Source organism: Octopus bimaculoides, chromosome 18 (genome assembly GCF_001194135.2).
Source record: "Octopus bimaculoides isolate UCB-OBI-ISO-001 chromosome 18, ASM119413v2, whole genome shotgun sequence".
NCBI classification, from domain to species: domain Eukaryota; kingdom Metazoa; phylum Mollusca; class Cephalopoda; order Octopoda; family Octopodidae; genus Octopus; species Octopus bimaculoides.
Genome location: NC_068998.1, coordinates 16,953,771 through 16,971,178, shown reverse-complemented (window position 1 = coordinate 16,971,178; position 17,408 = coordinate 16,953,771). Strand labels below are relative to the sequence as shown.

General features: G+C 31.2%; 1 protein-coding gene across 1 annotated transcript in view; it reads left to right on the top strand.

The window, feature by feature from the left end:
- Positions 1-17,408, top strand: part of LOC106878736 (E3 ubiquitin-protein ligase KCMF1) — a 57,527-nt gene that overhangs the window by 26,230 nt on the left and 13,889 nt on the right. Inside the window, exons 6-7 of the mRNA XM_052974540.1 lie at positions 2,615-2,752; positions 16,504-16,665. Of these exons, the coding sequence (XP_052830500.1) occupies positions 2,615-2,752; positions 16,504-16,665 (300 nt within the window). The remainder of the gene's footprint in view (positions 1-2,614; positions 2,753-16,503; positions 16,666-17,408) is intronic.

Sequence of the window (17,408 nt, the reverse complement as noted above, 5' to 3'; positions counted from 1 at the left end):
TTTTCCTTTTACTTCACCTTTTTTTTTTTTTTGGTTTTTCAATTAACATTTTATTATTTTCAAAAGATATGATTGTTTTTGTGTGTACTGTGAATTATTAAAACTCTTCTCTAGTTAAAATAAATTTTCAAAAAAATGCAGTATTGTTGGGTCCAGTAAAAATTTAGCCTGCTTTCAAAAAATATCTCCATTCTGTATTTTGAAGATATTGGTTATAGAAAATAATGATATATCAATCTAATATGTAATTTTGATTTAACTGTAGCAAGAAATGATTAAACTTCTAGGTTTATTAGCATCAGTGATTTCATAGGTCTAGACATAATTTTTAATGTTTCCCCAGTTATAATTATTATACATTAACAGTTTAGTTTACATAAAAAGAGAGATACTACTTCAGAACCATTAGAACAATAATTAATTTTTTTAATTGTTATTTATTTTTTAAACATATTCAGTTTTTATAATGTTTAAATTTTTTTTTGTTATATTATAATGTATATTATTTATTGTATTATACCTTAGTTTTCTAAAGCATTTCTTCTCAGGCAGTGGGTTTTTTAATTTATTTTTTGTCAATTTTAATTTTAGTTTTAAGCTTTAGCTTCAGGGATCTACTTTTTAAAGTAGAATTAATAGTATGCTTCATTTAAATAGTAATCCTTAGTATGCTTTATTTATTTGGATTATATAATCAACTGTAATATGATACTTTTTTTTTCTACTTATACTGGACAAATTCTTCAAGTTCTCAGTTGGAGTGGCAGTTAAATTTAGTTTGAGCTTTGGTTCTTAACTCTATTACTAATTCATACCACACATATCTCTATACCACCTTTTTCTTTTGCAACTTTCAATGCTTCACTAGCTAACTGAATACTCCTGGTTGCATTTATTATAATATATGGCTATGTATGTCATGAACATGAATTAGCTAGATTGGGGCAAAACATTTTTTCATAGAAATGAAGAAAAACGCTACTAAGATGCTCTTATACATTTTTGTTTGTTATTCTTTACATTTTATAACCTATAACATACTAATCACTATTTGGAAATTATTACATGAAATGTCAGAATTGGTGTTTTTGTTAGTCGCTATCATCTTTATCATTCACCTTTTAAGGTGGCAAACTTATGGCTTTGTTTGCTTCTTTTCTGAATTATATATATATTAAAGATATACATGTTAGCTTTTGATTAGACTAAAGAATTAAATTTAAGACCATCTAGTTTTCATGTTTTTAGTAATATATCTATTATATGCTGTGCGTTTTTGTTTGAAACTAGCAATTCTGTGAGATAAATGTTTAGAAAACCTTTGAGGAATGAAGGTGAAGAATTAAAATATGTAAAAAGGTGATGTAATGTCAGTGAATGAAAACAAAGATAAAGATATTGTATTGTATTGCATAGGTTGTTATTTTGGGGATAAATCCCCTTTTCAAATAATAGATTTAAAAAAATGAAAGTAATGAGTTTGAAGAAATTTATTATTGACAAACCATCACAGTCTGAGACAGTTTACCAATAGCAGTAAATTTCTCTGAACTCTGATTATTTTCTTTTGTTTGAAAGGGGAAATTCATCCCAAAAGATACAATTATTAAGCAACCACTGTAATACAATATCTATCTTTGTTTTTATTCATTTACATCACTGTACATGTTTGAAGTTCTTGCCTGCATTGCTCAAAGGTTTTAAAAACATCACATTTTCACTTACTGCAGTGCTTAAAGCAAATTACAATACTTTCTTTACCAAATCTGAAGATTTTTGCTACACATGCTAATTTTAGCAATGCTGTAATGTATTCTGGGGAAAAAGTACATGATTTATTTTTTATTTTTATGCATCTAATGCTTAATAAAATTTTCAAACATAATTGCATCTTAGAACCAATTTTCATGTCTTAGCAGTTGCTTTCATGATTTGAATTGAATTAATTTTGGATTGCTTCTACTGCTGCTGCAAGCCATAGGTCTTGATATGAGACAGTTGTGATGGTAGGATGACAAGATGCATTTTTATTGGTTGTATATGAGAGTTGTAGCTTGTAGTGTTGCTTTAACCAACTCTTCTGTGCCTGCGTTTACATTACATTTAAGCAGTTTATTTTCTGATAGTCTTCAGATGCCTTACTTACACACATGTACACTTTGAATTCAAAACCAATATTTCTAATGTAGTGTTTCAAAACCAGCTACCACATTCTGCATAGATCTGTGTTTTGACAATTCACGTAAGAAACAAAAGTTAGAAAAATACTTTTTTCTAGTCAATCGTATGTACATAGAAATACAGCACCTAAAAATGATCAAAAAATAGACTGCTTGAAATGTGGGTAGACACACAGAAGTTGAGAGTAAAATATGCATTTTCTTAGTAGAAAGATTTCTTTAAATGTAAGCATTAGAATGATTTGTTGAGGTTTCTCTTTTACACTTGAATGCCCTTCTTAGCATGAATAACACTCAGCTATGTGTGTGGAAAATTGATCCCCATTTTTGGTTAGACTGATCTTGAAAAAATGTACCTTGGCCAAAGTCAGAACAGTGTCTACGGTGAAGTCTGAACATGAGTTTTTTTGTTTTGTTTTGTTTTTATATTTAAGTAGTGCTCTATGCTGATATGTGTTGGACAGGTCATCGTGGTCCGTGTCGTCTTTCATCTTACTTTAATAGAGAATACTGGTTATCCTTGACAGCTTGTGTCGCAAATGCATTTTATGTTGTCAGTGCTGGAAATGGAAGTATTTAGTGAGAGAAGGACACTGTTATTCAGAGATATTACCCTTCTAGGTGGGTGGGTAAAGTGATGCAGCTGTGAAACTGATATATGCTATTATATATTAGGAGTTACTCTCTTCATACTTTTACCATTATCTGACTTGCTAAATAAATTATTCTCAGTGTATTTGAAATACCAAGTTTGATTTTTTTTTAAAAAAAAGTCAACTTTCTTAATGGTTGCCTAGAAATGTAGATAATGTCCAACCCTGGTAAAAATAAGTAATTTGTAGAATACTTTTAAGCTTGTCAAACCAGTATTGTCTTTTCTTTGAAAGATTAAATTTGTCTGTGTGTGTACAAATATATGTATGTATAGTATTTTACAGCAGTAACCAGTACTTGTCTGCATCTGAGATGAGTTATCACTATGACAACTTAAATTTTTCTGACTAGTATTTTTATCTTTCAAATATTTGTCTCCTACACTAACCTTTCAATCTGTTCAGCATGATCATCAAGAAGTGATATATATTGTTGTCATAGCCATCATCTTTGTTTTAACATTTATTTTTCCATGCTTGCATGGGTTGGGCAGATTTTCTATGACCAAGTGCTCTTCCTGTTGCCAACCCTCACCTGTTACCAAGAAAGGTAACATTTCCCTGTGGCTGGATATATGTTTATACAGATGTTTGAAAATGAAGGCCATCTCTTGTGTGACAGTGACACTTGTTTGCTTATTTACAACGATCCTGCTATGTCAAAACTAAGAGATACTAACTCTCTCTCTCTCACACACACACACATAATGATGAGCTTCTATCAGTTTCCATTTACCAAATTCATTCACAAGGTTTTAGTCAACCTAAGGTTATAGTAGAAGACACTTGACCAAGGTGCCATGCTGTGGGTCTGAACATGGGACCTATTAGTTGTGAAGCAAAGTTCTTAACTACAGAGCTCTACCTATACCTCTCTATATAGCTTCCTAAATTGAGTTTGAACTAAGAACCTTTATTTCTACTTGTTGGGTGTTAAAGAGCACTTAGCCACATAATGTAGCAGGGGAATACTAGTCACAATTTTGAATATTTGACAAATGCACAAAAGATGAAATTAATGGTCTGTCAAGTTTAAACTCTATAAGTTGAAAACTTTACAAAGAAAAAAGGAACCCATTTTAATCGATCTGCATTGTTGAACTCTGAGATTTGTTTTAGTGATTGACTAGAATTTCTAAAGTTATGATCATATGAAAGCTTATTGCTGGAGCAGATGTGATTGAATAATACTCTGTCAGTAAAAGGCAAAAAAGAGAATGATAGTTTATTTCCATTTTTCATGCTACCATGGGCTGGACAGATCATCGGTGTTTCTGTCAGTTTTTTTCCAGAGTTGCTGCCTGAGAGCCACACCTCATTTGTATGTGCCATTTTGGCATGGTTTCTATAGCAGGATGCCTTTTACAAAGTGTACTGAGTGCATTTTATTATAGCATCAGTACTAGAGAAGTTGCCTTGTCCAAGGCAAGATAAAGAGGTCCTCTCTACTCTATATAGTCTCCAAAAAACAAGAAGTTACATTCTAACAGTTCTATTGTTTAATTTCCTTACATTCTGTTATAAACAATAATTATAATAATTTTTACCATTACATCAAAAGTAATTGAAAAGATTCTAAAATGTCAACACTTAGATTTTTGATGAATTTTGGTGCATCTTTCTTAGCACAAAACCACAAGATTGGAGTCAGTCATGTACAATCCTGAAGCTTTATTGTAGCCAGCATTTAACATTATCAAATGTCACATGTATTGTTGATAGATATAAAGTTATGGAGACTAATTAGAAACTTTGCATGGTGTAATAGTTATTTAGAAAGAATATATGAATGTATATGATTATTAATTGGGTAGGAGATTGGTATTATTTTGTATTTACTAGTTGACTCTCAAAAGTTGTTTTTCTTTCACAATAATCCCAGTTGAAAAATAGAATTCTAGATCTCTTGGCATAATCCAGTGTAGGGAATCAATGGAGGGAATTATCTAATGTCATATAGTTGATCTTTGCTCTGATTTTAATTGATCCTATGTGAAACCTTTATTTTGTCATCAGCCTTAGTTTCCACTGCACCCCTTTGCTAGTTAATCACTCCTTATAATAACCCTATCTCTGTCTCTCTCCACTAAAACCATGGGATACAGTTTAACAACCCTCAATCTAAATAATAGATTTGCTCAAGTCAAACATTCTGAGCCCTAGTAGTTGATTGTACTTATCAGGACTTTCAAATTCAAGTTTGAATCAATAAAACAAAGGATTATCATAACCAAAACTACCCTGTGGTTGCTACTTTCCTAAGACTGAAACAAGGAAGTAACTTCTATGTTTGGTTAGTGTTCAGTGTTTGCGAGACACAAGTCAGTACATCAACACAAAAAAATGTGTTGATGTATCATAAGAGGAAACGTTTTATGTTTTTAGCAGGACATCTGACTGATGAAGTGTACTTCCACAAATATTTAATATTTTTTTCTCTTCAGAGAGTGTTTTAAAGCAGTTACTTGACCTACTAGAATCACATTCTGCTGTCTTAAAAGGGTTGTACACATTGGGTAGTGTCATCCTAGATTGTTTTTAGTATGGAGGGAGGATATTACACCTTAGATTGCTGCAAGTGGAAGATGCATCGGGTTATCCCCCTCTGACTGGAAATCTGGTCTGAATGGTTGCGACTGAGTGAATTCACTAAAGGCATCAAAGGGTCAGATGTTTAACTTGGACTAGATAGGTTAGATGTCACCTAAGAACAAGTACAGTCCATCTAATGACCTTCCACATGGTTTCTGTTTGCATGACTTCACTTAAAAGACTTGGATCAGCCTATGGCTATTGTAGAAGACACTTGCCTAAAAGATCAAATCCCTAACCATCTGATTGTGAAGCAAACTTTTTAAACCACTTCCTGAAAAAATGCTATGGTTATTGATGGAGCATCTTTGATCACAGGTCTTTTTAATCAAGGGCTGATCTGGTGCTAAACTTTTTTGTATTTCTCAGTAGAATGACCTTGTTGCTCAAACAGTCCACTTCGATGATACAATATAATTTGAGTGAGATTTCACTGCTGCTTCTAATAGGCCAAGTAACAACAAAGAGGCTTCTTAGTTGTCACTATATGAAGTCCAAGTTATCCAGTCAAAAGATCAATGATCTTTAGGTTAGAAAAGTGTTTTGATTCTCAAAGAAAAATAAAACATTTATTGTCCACTTGACACATACAAATGTGGAATATAAGAAATGTGAATGACAAAGATTATGATTATGTTGAAGCTATATACCACAGTGCCTTTTGGAAAAAGAGACAGGTCCCTCCCTCTCCCTTTTACGAGTTAGTCAGGGGAGATGGGGTGGTGCCTATGACATTTGAAGAGGCTCTACAACTGTCGAAAGTGAGGATCTCTTGGATTATCTTTATTCTGTGGACCTTGTCTGAATGCCAGAGGCACCCAAAGACCAGATGATTTGTATTAAGCTGAGCAGCAGATTAAGTCTACTACAAAACTGTAACAGATTTTTTCCGTTGTCTGTTCTACCCTATTTCATAGGTCTACATGATGCTTTAATAGAAAGAACTTCTGCAAAACAAGATCAAGCCTGAAACCATGTGATTGCAAAGCCAACTTCCTTTACCACATGGCCATTTTTGCACACATTCTAAATATTTAATCTTTGAAATTTTCTACATTTCATTATACATATGTTATGATTAGAGTGTTACCTGTCATATGATGGGTAATATCTGGAAATAGTGTATATATATATACAATAATTATAATTGAACAATTTCTTAGTGCTTATGCAAAATGATGAAATGAATACTAATTTAAGAAACAAAATATTACCTTGAAATTAAATCTGACACCTTTCTCATTTGTTCAACTCTTCCCATTACCATGTCATTTACTCACTCTGACTGTGTATGGTGTTCATTTACTCATTGCTTAACTCTCAAGCCTTGTGTGTGCACTCATCCTGCACCTCTTATGGTAACTCTCTCTCTTACTTCTCTCTCTTGCTTATTTCTCTCTTTATGGCTGTAGAATTCAACCCTCTAACATTACATCAGCTTATTATTGTATAGAGATGATAAATTTGTTGCTATATTAAAACCTATTTCTAGGGATTATTGTTTTGTTTTTGTCTTTACATTTTTAGTCATTGTTTTCATACTTTTAAAAAATGTTTTTTTATAATTATATTGTTTCTAGTTTTGTTTATTCTTGGTTTTATTCAATTTTTAGTGTTGATTTTGTTGTTTGTTTGTTTTCTTGTCTTAAATCAAATCAAATGAAAAAAAAAAAAGACTTTATTAAAACAGTATTTCAACACTTTCAGTTGTTTGTTGAGCATTTCGTTTGAAATACTTTCTTGATGAAAAAAAATCAGTAGAGCTTCAGACAAACTACCATGTGTTCTTTGGCTACATCCCTTTATGCTCTGTGTTCATCCATTTTTTCATTTCGTTGTTGATAAAGTACCAGTTCACTTACTTGGTTTGATTCTTCCTCTTCTTGCTCTCCCCACTTGTGTATATGTATATATATATACATATATAGACACACACGCACATACATTGATTCAGCCTAAGAATTGTGCTAAGAGTACACATCTGCAAAACATTCACCCACTTATACATTGATTTCACAAGTTGGAATTCAGTCGGTATCTTTATATACAATTCTTTGGGATTGGTATAGCTAGGTTTGTTATAGTCTTAAGAACTTTACCAGACTTACATTATTATACTAGTTAAGGTGGATTTTGCACACAAGATTGGTGCTTGCTATATTAATTATTTTTTCTCCATGGAATCCTAATAGAATTTCTTCTGTACATGTGTAGACTTTTATTGATAGGTTGTGTGTCCTTGACTTCATTTTTTGTTTTCTCTTCTGTTTCATATTAATTTTAAGCTTAAAATCAATTTAGAAGATTTATATAACAATTTTACATAAGAAGCACACTTGAAGAAAATTATGTATCTTGAAAAATATTATAATTTTATTCATATGGGTTGAATTTTAGATTTAAACAAAGAATTGAACTAAAGATATTGTGTAAATATATTAAAAGATTTTATTTTAAGAATTTTTTTATTAGAAGACAAAAATGAGGTGGTACCACAATTTTCAGGAATGATATACCGTCTCATTTAAATCTGCAGCATTTATTCTATTGCTGGTCCAATTCTGCTTACACTTGTTCTATTTGTCAATGCTTCAACTTTCTTTCTTCCTGTTTAATTCACTAGCTAGCACTCCTGTTCAACAATGCCTCTTGTTTAACTTCTAGTGACGTCTTTAAACAATACTCTTTGTAAAACAATACTCTTTGTACCTTGCTTCCTCAATTTTCCCCTCCTGTTCATTCATATAAAGTACACACATACACACCTGCCAATAAAATACATGCACTGGTTGTGACCACCATCTAAAATACAACAATAGCTGTTTCAGCATATGATTTCACATCAAGAACCTTCCAAAACAAACACAAAATAAACTTAATATTACTCTACAATTATAGTATTTTTATGTTCCTTCCTCTGGCATTGTATAAATGCAATCTTTGAATGCAAATCATTTAGAGAGTAAATGTTGTTGCATTTTGATATTGATTAAATTACTTTTTTTTTTTATAAAATCTACTAAATTAGGACTTATAATTTGGAGGGGAGAAAATATCACTGTGGCAGTTTAATATAGTTAACTAAAATTGCCTGTTTTCCATTATATTCTTTGTGAATTGTTTTAGGAGAAATTCCTTATAGCTTATGTGTATTTTCTTTATGTTGTTCCATGTATCTCTATGGCTTTTATATCAACCATGTTTCCATTCCGCTTTATACAATAACAGATGTTTAGAATTTCTAACGTAAAAAGAATCTTAATAGCTTAGATTTGCTGCTTTATATTGAGTAACTGGTAAATAACATTGAGGTATATGTTTATTCTGTAGCTGCAAGTTTATTTTCAGTTATTCTTTCTATGGTTATATTTTTTAACATACAACAATGTGACCCACTCTAATTTGGTCCCAGATATGAAAAAAAGGAGATATTCATTTTTTGCTGTTTAATAAGAATGTATTGTTAAAAGTGAGAAGAAAAAAACACAGAAAATTGAAGTATAAATTTTAAAGATCACTTCTCATTTGAGATTCATTATTTTGAAGGATTACTTTGTAACTTTGGATGCTTTATTTTTTCTTCCATACTTTTTTTTTTTTTTGCTTTTTGTTTTAATTAATACTTCATACATAATTCTTTGAAATTCATAACAACAGTATTTTTGAAACAGTGTTGCATATAGATCGGTTTCACTGTTTGTGGGTTTCCGCTCCAACATTGTCCAACATCTACACTGTTCAAATAAAAGACTAAACTGGGATTTGTAGGTGGGTTTTCCATTCCAAAATTATCCAGTGCTGTTCAAATACAGACTAAACAATTATGCCTCAAATTGTAACTGCTCTCACATTTAACTACCTTAACAGCTAAGAGGTGAAGCTACTGCTAGAAGTATATAGATATTTTAATATTGCACTAGCATATAATTCATGTGTTGCTGCATATCAACTGGAATGTACTCTTATCACTAAATTATATTCCTTATTCTGAACACTGCTGCCAATTTTTATTCATTTGTTGTTGGTACTTGATTAATATATTAGTTTCATTTATACCATCACAGGAATGTCATCACTAAACAATTGGGCATTGTCTGCTGTGTTTGTTTTATATGGTGTCTCTGTACACATACACTCATATTCTTTGATGTTACTTTTAAAAAATAAATTTGAAAAATGGCTTAAATGATTTTATGGCAATATAAGGACTTGTGGGAAAGAAACATGGTTTTGAACTGGTACATAAGTATCTCAAAACCATGATAAAGTAAGTTTTGATACCAGAATATTTATTTTTGTTTAACTTCTCTGCCAACTTCACAGCTCTACATAGCTAAATCCAATAATTTTAATGATAATGTGCAAACATGTATAATGTACTTAACTAAAGGTTTTCATTTATCAAGATCACAAATTGCTTTATATGTTATCATCTAAATTTTTTTCTTCTTTTTTTTTTCTCTCTTTAATTAGTGTGAAATAGTAATTCTAAATTGTTTTGATGGAGTGGAGTTAAATTTTAAATAATGATTTAATGACAGTTTCCACATTGTATTTTGGTGCAATTTTTCTTCCAATGGAGTTTTTGCTGATGTAAAAGACACCAGTTTTCTGATTGGTTTTAAAAAGGAATTATAGTTTTTTGTTAGATATTAGTTATTTGATTTCTAATGTTTTAGCATAACTAAAACTAAATACTCCCGAAAAGTAAATAGTCTTGATTTGATCTTCAAATCTTGCATCATATTTAATTTTTTCTAAGCACTTAATAAACATAAGTTGCAACAAGTGTTCATATTTAGAACAAAACTTACAGGTTTTCTAGATCTATCTGCATTTGGTGTTTTTTCTCTGGTTTGTAGTTGAATCTCTTTGTTGTGTGTGTATCTTCTCTCATTACTTGAAATAGATACATTTTATACAAATTTCTGACCTGATAATTTTCTTTAGTTAGATATTCATTTACTAGGACACTAGACTTCTTGAGATTCTCAGTTTTTACTATGTGGTCTAATGCTATGAGCTTATTGTATCTTATTTCGCTGTGCATAGAAAGGAATAAAATGTGCTTCAAAACCCTCTGCCACTTGCTTACCTATTCTATTACAAGCTGCATTTTATATATTTGAATCTTCAGTTATCTGCTTTCAAATGTTGTCTTTCAAATGTAAGCTGTGAATTTGTTTCCATTAAGACTAATTGCCACATATATTAACATACATACGTATGCTTATATTTTAAGATATATATTATATTTGACTGAAAATTCAGCTTTCTAACCTGATCAATTTATTAAGATAAAGCCTCATGATATCTCCTGTTTTATTTTGTGTCATTTGTTGAATTTTTTTTTATAGTTAAAAAGATTTATTTTTGTAAGAAAATATTTTTGTTAGAAATTTCATGTTTAACAATTTTCTAGAAAAGTTAAACTTCAAAAAGTTTAAATAGTGGTTTTATGTAAATTGTATTGTGTGTGTATGTGTGCAGAATATTAGTACTCATACTTATAATAGTTGATAGTTTGACCAATGTATGGTGAGATGGTCAGCTTGCTTCAGTATGCCTGACTAACTTCATTTTGGCTAATTACTGCTTAAGACATTCATTTGTAAAATAAGTAGATATGGAAGAATTAACTTTTTGCAGTTAGTATATAAATAAGACTGTAAAATATAGAAAAGGCATAAAATTGTTCTGCCAGATTAGCAGTAGTAAGTTCTCAGAATCAAAGATTTTACAGCTCTTCATTTTAAATCAACTTTCCACACAAGTTATCCCAGTCCAGTTCAATTCTTATTTGGAATTACTGCCCTCCTAAATGTTTCTCTTGTACATTGTATTTTGGCATGAATTTTACAGCTGAGTGCTGTTTCTTAATACCAACCACTCTTCAAAGTGTGCTGGGTTCGTCTGTAGTGCCAACACCAGAAATGTATCCTGAACATAAGGCTAAAGAGTCCCCCAAGATTAAGATTGTCTTCATTTGTTTGCAGTTCGCATTACTGTGTACTGAGTTTTTTTTTATTGTGGGACTAGCCTGCAAAATGAGAAAGATCCAGACCACTGTATGTTGTCTCAGTTTATATTGAAGCAGTTGGACTAATAGTGTAAGAGTGAGGGGTTATATTCAAAGCAAAAGATAGGGTTGGAGGAAAAAATGACAGTAGAAGGGACACTTAAAGTAGACTGATTGAGCTAATTAATTTCAGTGACAAATTGGTATTAGGAAATTTTTGATACCTCACAGTAGAGTAATTCATGTTTTAGGGACAACAGGTCATTTCACCAAAAATAACACATTGTTGCTGAGCTCCGAGTTAGTCATCATCAAATGTTTCAATAATGACCATCCCATCTTTCCTCCACTCCCAGACTACATTAGGTGCAGGCATGGCTGTGGTTTAAGAAGCTCACTTTGTAACTGCATGATTTCTGGTTCAATCCTACTGCATGGCACCTTTGGCAAGCCTCTTACTATAACTCCAGGCCAACTAATGCCTTGTGAGTGAATTTGGTAGATGGAAACTGTGTGGAAGCCCATTGTGTGTGTGTGTGTGTGTGTGTGTGTGTTTGTGCATGTCTTTCTGTTTGTCCATTCCCACTGCTTGACCACTGGTGTTGGTTTGTTTACATTCCCATAACTTAGCAGTTCAGCAAAAGAGATGATAGAATAAGTACTGGGGTTCATTATTCGACTAAACTCTTCAAGCCAGTGCTCCATCATGGCCATTGTCCAATGACTTAAGAAAGATAATGGATAGTCTCCTTATCTTAAGACTGGTATATGATTTCAAAGGGATTTGGTTGCTATTTTTAGCAGGTCGAGCAACAATTAAGTGGTTTCCCTAGTTGGTTACTATGATTAGATACTTTAGAAAGAAATCTTAACAATCTTCAGGCATTGGAGTCATTGATTGTATGGTGTTCCTGAAGACTATGATTGTACTCAAATAAGACAGTTCTATTAGAATCCAGGTATTGTCAATGCCACTTGGAATAAATGAATTTCTCTTTTATTAATTTGTAAATAGATTGACTTACACTTGTCAAATACTTCCCTTAATCGATAAGACAAGCAGACATGCAACTATAAAAACCATAAATCCAGTAACAGTTTGTTGCATAGATCAGTGTCACATCTTGGTATATTGGAATGGTAGGCCTCTACACTTTTGATTTGAATGATACATGATAACAGTTCAATTTTGTAATCCATGAAAGCTTTGTGAAATGAATGTTACCTGCCTGAAATAAAGCTGATGAAATAGCATTTAGCTAATAATCAATCAATCAATCAATCATAAAGATAGCTAGAAGTTAATATTTAATTAAAATTGCGAGCTGGTTTGTATGGAAGCTGAGTATCTTTCTGGCATATACAAAACAATATAACTTTTGCATATCCTCAAAATGAATACATTACATTTGTTTCACTACAAATGTTAAAAGCATTGAACTGCATAACAGATTCTTAAGAAGTATTTGACCTCTGTGAATCTTGTGTAACCATAAGATGTACACTTGGGAAGTTCCTCTCCAAGGTGTCTTTGCAAGATTTTTACGGAAGACAAGCAGTTGCCTGTGCTATCTCGTCTTCTCTCCGCACACAACAATGTCCTCCATAGAATAGACAGCAACAAATATAGATTGGTATTAATGTCGTCAGTTGTTACCACCTGAATGCCATGAGCCATAACAAATACCACAAGGCACTCAATTCAATGCTTTAAAATCTACCTACTCACTGCCTTCATATATACTTCAATGTAACTACAAAAAAATCCTCACCATCGTCGTTGTCATCATCATATGTCCACTTTTCCATGCTCTTATGGATCAAATGGAATTTGTTGAGGTTGATTTTTCTACAGCTGGATGCTCTTCCTGTTTCCTACCTGTTTTTAAACAAGGTAATATTTCCCTATTGCTAAATATTTTTTCATGGAAGAATGGAAATGAGTGACACAGCTTGTATGACAGTGATGCTCATTTACCACCATCACGTGATCTCAAGTCACACAATTATACATGCACACACGTGTGCATGTATAATAATTTCACATTCCATCTACCAAATCTATTCACAGGTCTTAGGTCAAACTGGGGCTATAGTAGAAAACACTTGCCCAAGATGCTGTGCAGTGGGACTGAACCCATGATTGGGAAGCAAGCTTTTTAACCACTCAACCATACTTATCTTCTCAGTTATAAAAAATTATTGTAGTTCTTTTGCTCCCCAGAACATAATTGTTGAGCTGAATGACTTTAAAACAAATATATATATATATATATATATATATAAAACCAGTTAAAATCAGACTGACTTGTTTTGTACAATGAGGAAAGATAAAATTATCATTTTATTTCCTCCTTAGCTGGTTCAAAAAAAATTGTGCTTTTCAAATAGATATGGTACCAAACTTTTTTTTTTTATTTTGTGCAAGGAAAATTAGATTTAATGGTCCAAATTGACTAATGCTTTTATGTTCTCTCTCTCTCACACGCACAGATAGATAAATTTAGTTATTTTTAAATAGACATTTTGTTCAAAAATGTGGTATAAATCCTTTAATATTCACAAAATATTTTATAACTAAGGTTTTAAGATTTGTTATCCAACTTGTGTCAGCAACAACAAACAATAATAATAGAAAGAAATCTTTTTTGAAATAATTTTTAGTTGTTTGTTTTTAAAACTGACCAGATGTCTCTACATAAATTTGCTGTGCTTATCAATCAGTATTTTGATGTCTGATAAATTTAATATGTATCCTCAATTCCTTGCATGTATTTTACCATGGCATGGATTGTATATCTAAGTGTTACTATTGAATAATGCTTGAACTCTGGATGTGCAGATCATTAGATAAAAAGCTTGCTTTTAATTTAAGCAAGTTGCATTAATTCACATCTTATTTTTCCTTAATGGAAAATAATTATTAGAGTAACTTCATGGTTGGGTTGAGCTGGCTTTGAAAACAAGTGACCGCTTACTTCACTAATTCATGTCAAAATGCAAAACTGTCTAACCCATCCAGCCTAAAAGAATTTATAAAAATTGAAAGAAAAATTTCTTTGCACTTATCCGAAACATTTACTTCTACCTAAACCAAGCTTACTGTTAATTAATTACTTTCTCTCCAAGATTCTTGATTTACTGTTGCTCTGATTACCAACAAATGACTAATCTTTTGCATTTATTCATTCAATCGTAATCATTTACTCTTGCTTTGTATCTTACTGTTATTCCATATAGACTCTTTAACTCCTAGATAGTTTTTTTTTTTTTTTCTCTCATTCTCTCTCTCAAATTTAATTTGCATTAATCAAGAGCCACTTGGTCTTTTTTTGAAGAGTTTAATTAGTGGGAAATTAGCTTAATGATTTTTAGAAAAGTCTTTTAAGGATGATTGACAGTAAGGTTAGGAAAGTTGTACAGGTTTTAAGAATATTTTCATTTTTGTAGTAAGGGGTGATGTTTACATAGTCTTAGAAATTGCCTTTGTGTGTGTGTGTGTGTGTGTGTGTGTGTGTGTTATCTCAGTTTAATGCTCATTTGTAATCATAAATTCTGGTGTATACATATAGGACTGTTTTTATATTTTAAGTTCTAACCACATCACATTGACTATATACCTCCAATTTTCATAATGCTTATCTCTGATTTTGTGCTGAGATTTTAGGATCTTTGCCAATTTTTTCATAAAAGTAGTATTAAGTATTGCTGAAACTATTGGCAGAAATTAAAGCTTGAACTTGGGAGTTGTTCTTTATATGAGGGGGTTGGGTTTTTTTTTTTTATTCTGTTGTTACCTATTCATTTGAATGACACTTCCAAGTAAATTCTCTATCTAATCATAATTATTATATCCCCTGTAACAATATGTCAAGGAGGTAGTTTAAAAATTAGATGTATCAAGTATACCATGAGCCTTGATGAGCTTGTGATATGAGAAGGAAAGAGTGAAAGGAAAGAATTGTTCATTTGTGGCAGATTGTGAGCCAGAGATAACAGAAAAGGGTTTTTTTTTTTTTTTTTATAACAGATTAGTGAAACAAGAGAGACCTCACTTACTATCTATAAAATCAATACCTTAAAAAAAAAAATCAGTCATGAAAAAGTTATGGTTATCAAAATTATAATTTCTTATAAAACTTGTCAATTTAATGACCTAGATTTGTTTAAAATTATTACTTTTCTAAAGCTAACTTTTTTAGTCACAGTTACATAATCATCTCTAAAAGAAATATCAATTTCTAGATTTTCCTTGATGTTCATTTCTTCTTGGTTTTAGGATCAGTATTTTTTTTAATAAGGACTCTGTTAGCTTAGATTGATATGTCAACATCTACTCAGTTTAAAGTAGGTATTTGTATGTATGAAGTTCTTGTATTAAATACAGTAATGAAGCATTGACCTGGCAGCAGTAAGGTTCCTGGTTTCAACCTTACCTTTTCTTTTCCTTCAACTGCTAAGTTTAGTCTGCCAAAGTAGTGGGTTTGAATGAAAACTCTTATGATCAGCTCACTAGCTTTAACAAACTGTCCCTTAACCAGGATAATGAAGATGGTATGTGTGGTTTTAAAGTAAAAATTGAACTATACTGAGATCTGGTTAATGAAATTAAATCCTTTTATAATTAATAAATTTCTTTCATTCATCTACAACTGTTTTTCTCCTGACCTAAAATAATAAAATGCACTTTGATAGTTGGTTATCCATGCCACTCAGTGCATGGAGATAAATATGAATTTTCGTTTTAAATTTAAAACAAAATTCATTTGCATTTTATATTTCATTTATTTATAATTATTAAAAAAAATTTTTTTTTTAAATTGACCCCTCTCTTTTTATTATAGAAAACTGGTCTTGAGTTAATGATTTATTGAAAACTATTATAATGTGGCAATAAGTTTGTTTAAACGATGTCTTCTGTTCTGGCATAAGCAAGATTTTTTTAAATGGCTTCATAAATTTTGGTATAAATTCATTTCTTTTTTGAAAACCAGTTTTCTAAATAATAGCTGCTCTCTATATCCCCCAAATCAACTATTGGAAGTTAATTTGACAAAATAACTTTATTATCGGAACGGGCTACCTCAAATGATATTCTATCATGCGCTATTTCGTTTTTCTTCATTGGGTGTGTGCCTGCCTTCCATAGATCGTAATCGACCACAACTTCCCATCTCGTGTGCAGCTGACCTCTGGGACGTCTTCCTTGAATATTCTCCAGGTAAATTTTCTTAAATTTCCTTCCTTCGTTAGCACACAGTACTTGACCTTCTCAGTGTAGAACTCTCATAAATGCTTGGAATAAAGTCAGTTACTTGTGGTTGCTATATTTACCTATTCTTCTATATCTATTATTAAACATATTTATTTGTTTCTTTTTATCCTTTTTTCCTTCTCAGTCAAAAGTAGTTGTTGCTCTTGTAGTTCTAATATTAAGTCTTCTCTGGTTAAAATGGACTTTTTGGTGTTTTTTTGCTATCTCTTTTTGCTCCTTTTCTTCGAAACAGTGTTGCCAAATTAGGATTTCTTTAATGTAGCTTTACATGGTTACATTAATGTGTTAATGTACAGATGTAAGTATCATTACTTGCTAGTTAGGTGTGCTACTGTATCCTGAATTATTGTTTCATTCCATAATCCAAATAATTTGGGCTGCTGTAATCTTTCCTTCAGGTTTTTGTCACAATTTTTGTTGAGGAAGCATCTTAGTTTGCTTGTTTCAAGTTTATATTTTGTATTTTTTTTTTTTTAATACATACATGTAACACTGAAATTGATTTTCAAACTTAAATCCTTTAACAATGCCTGCAATATTTTTCTCTTTCAATATTCTAATTGCTATATTATAAGAATTTTTTTTTTTGTATTAAAACTGTGGCTTTATTCCAAAATATATACATGTATATGTATGTATGTATATATATATGTGTGTGTGCGTGTATATATATATATATATATATATAT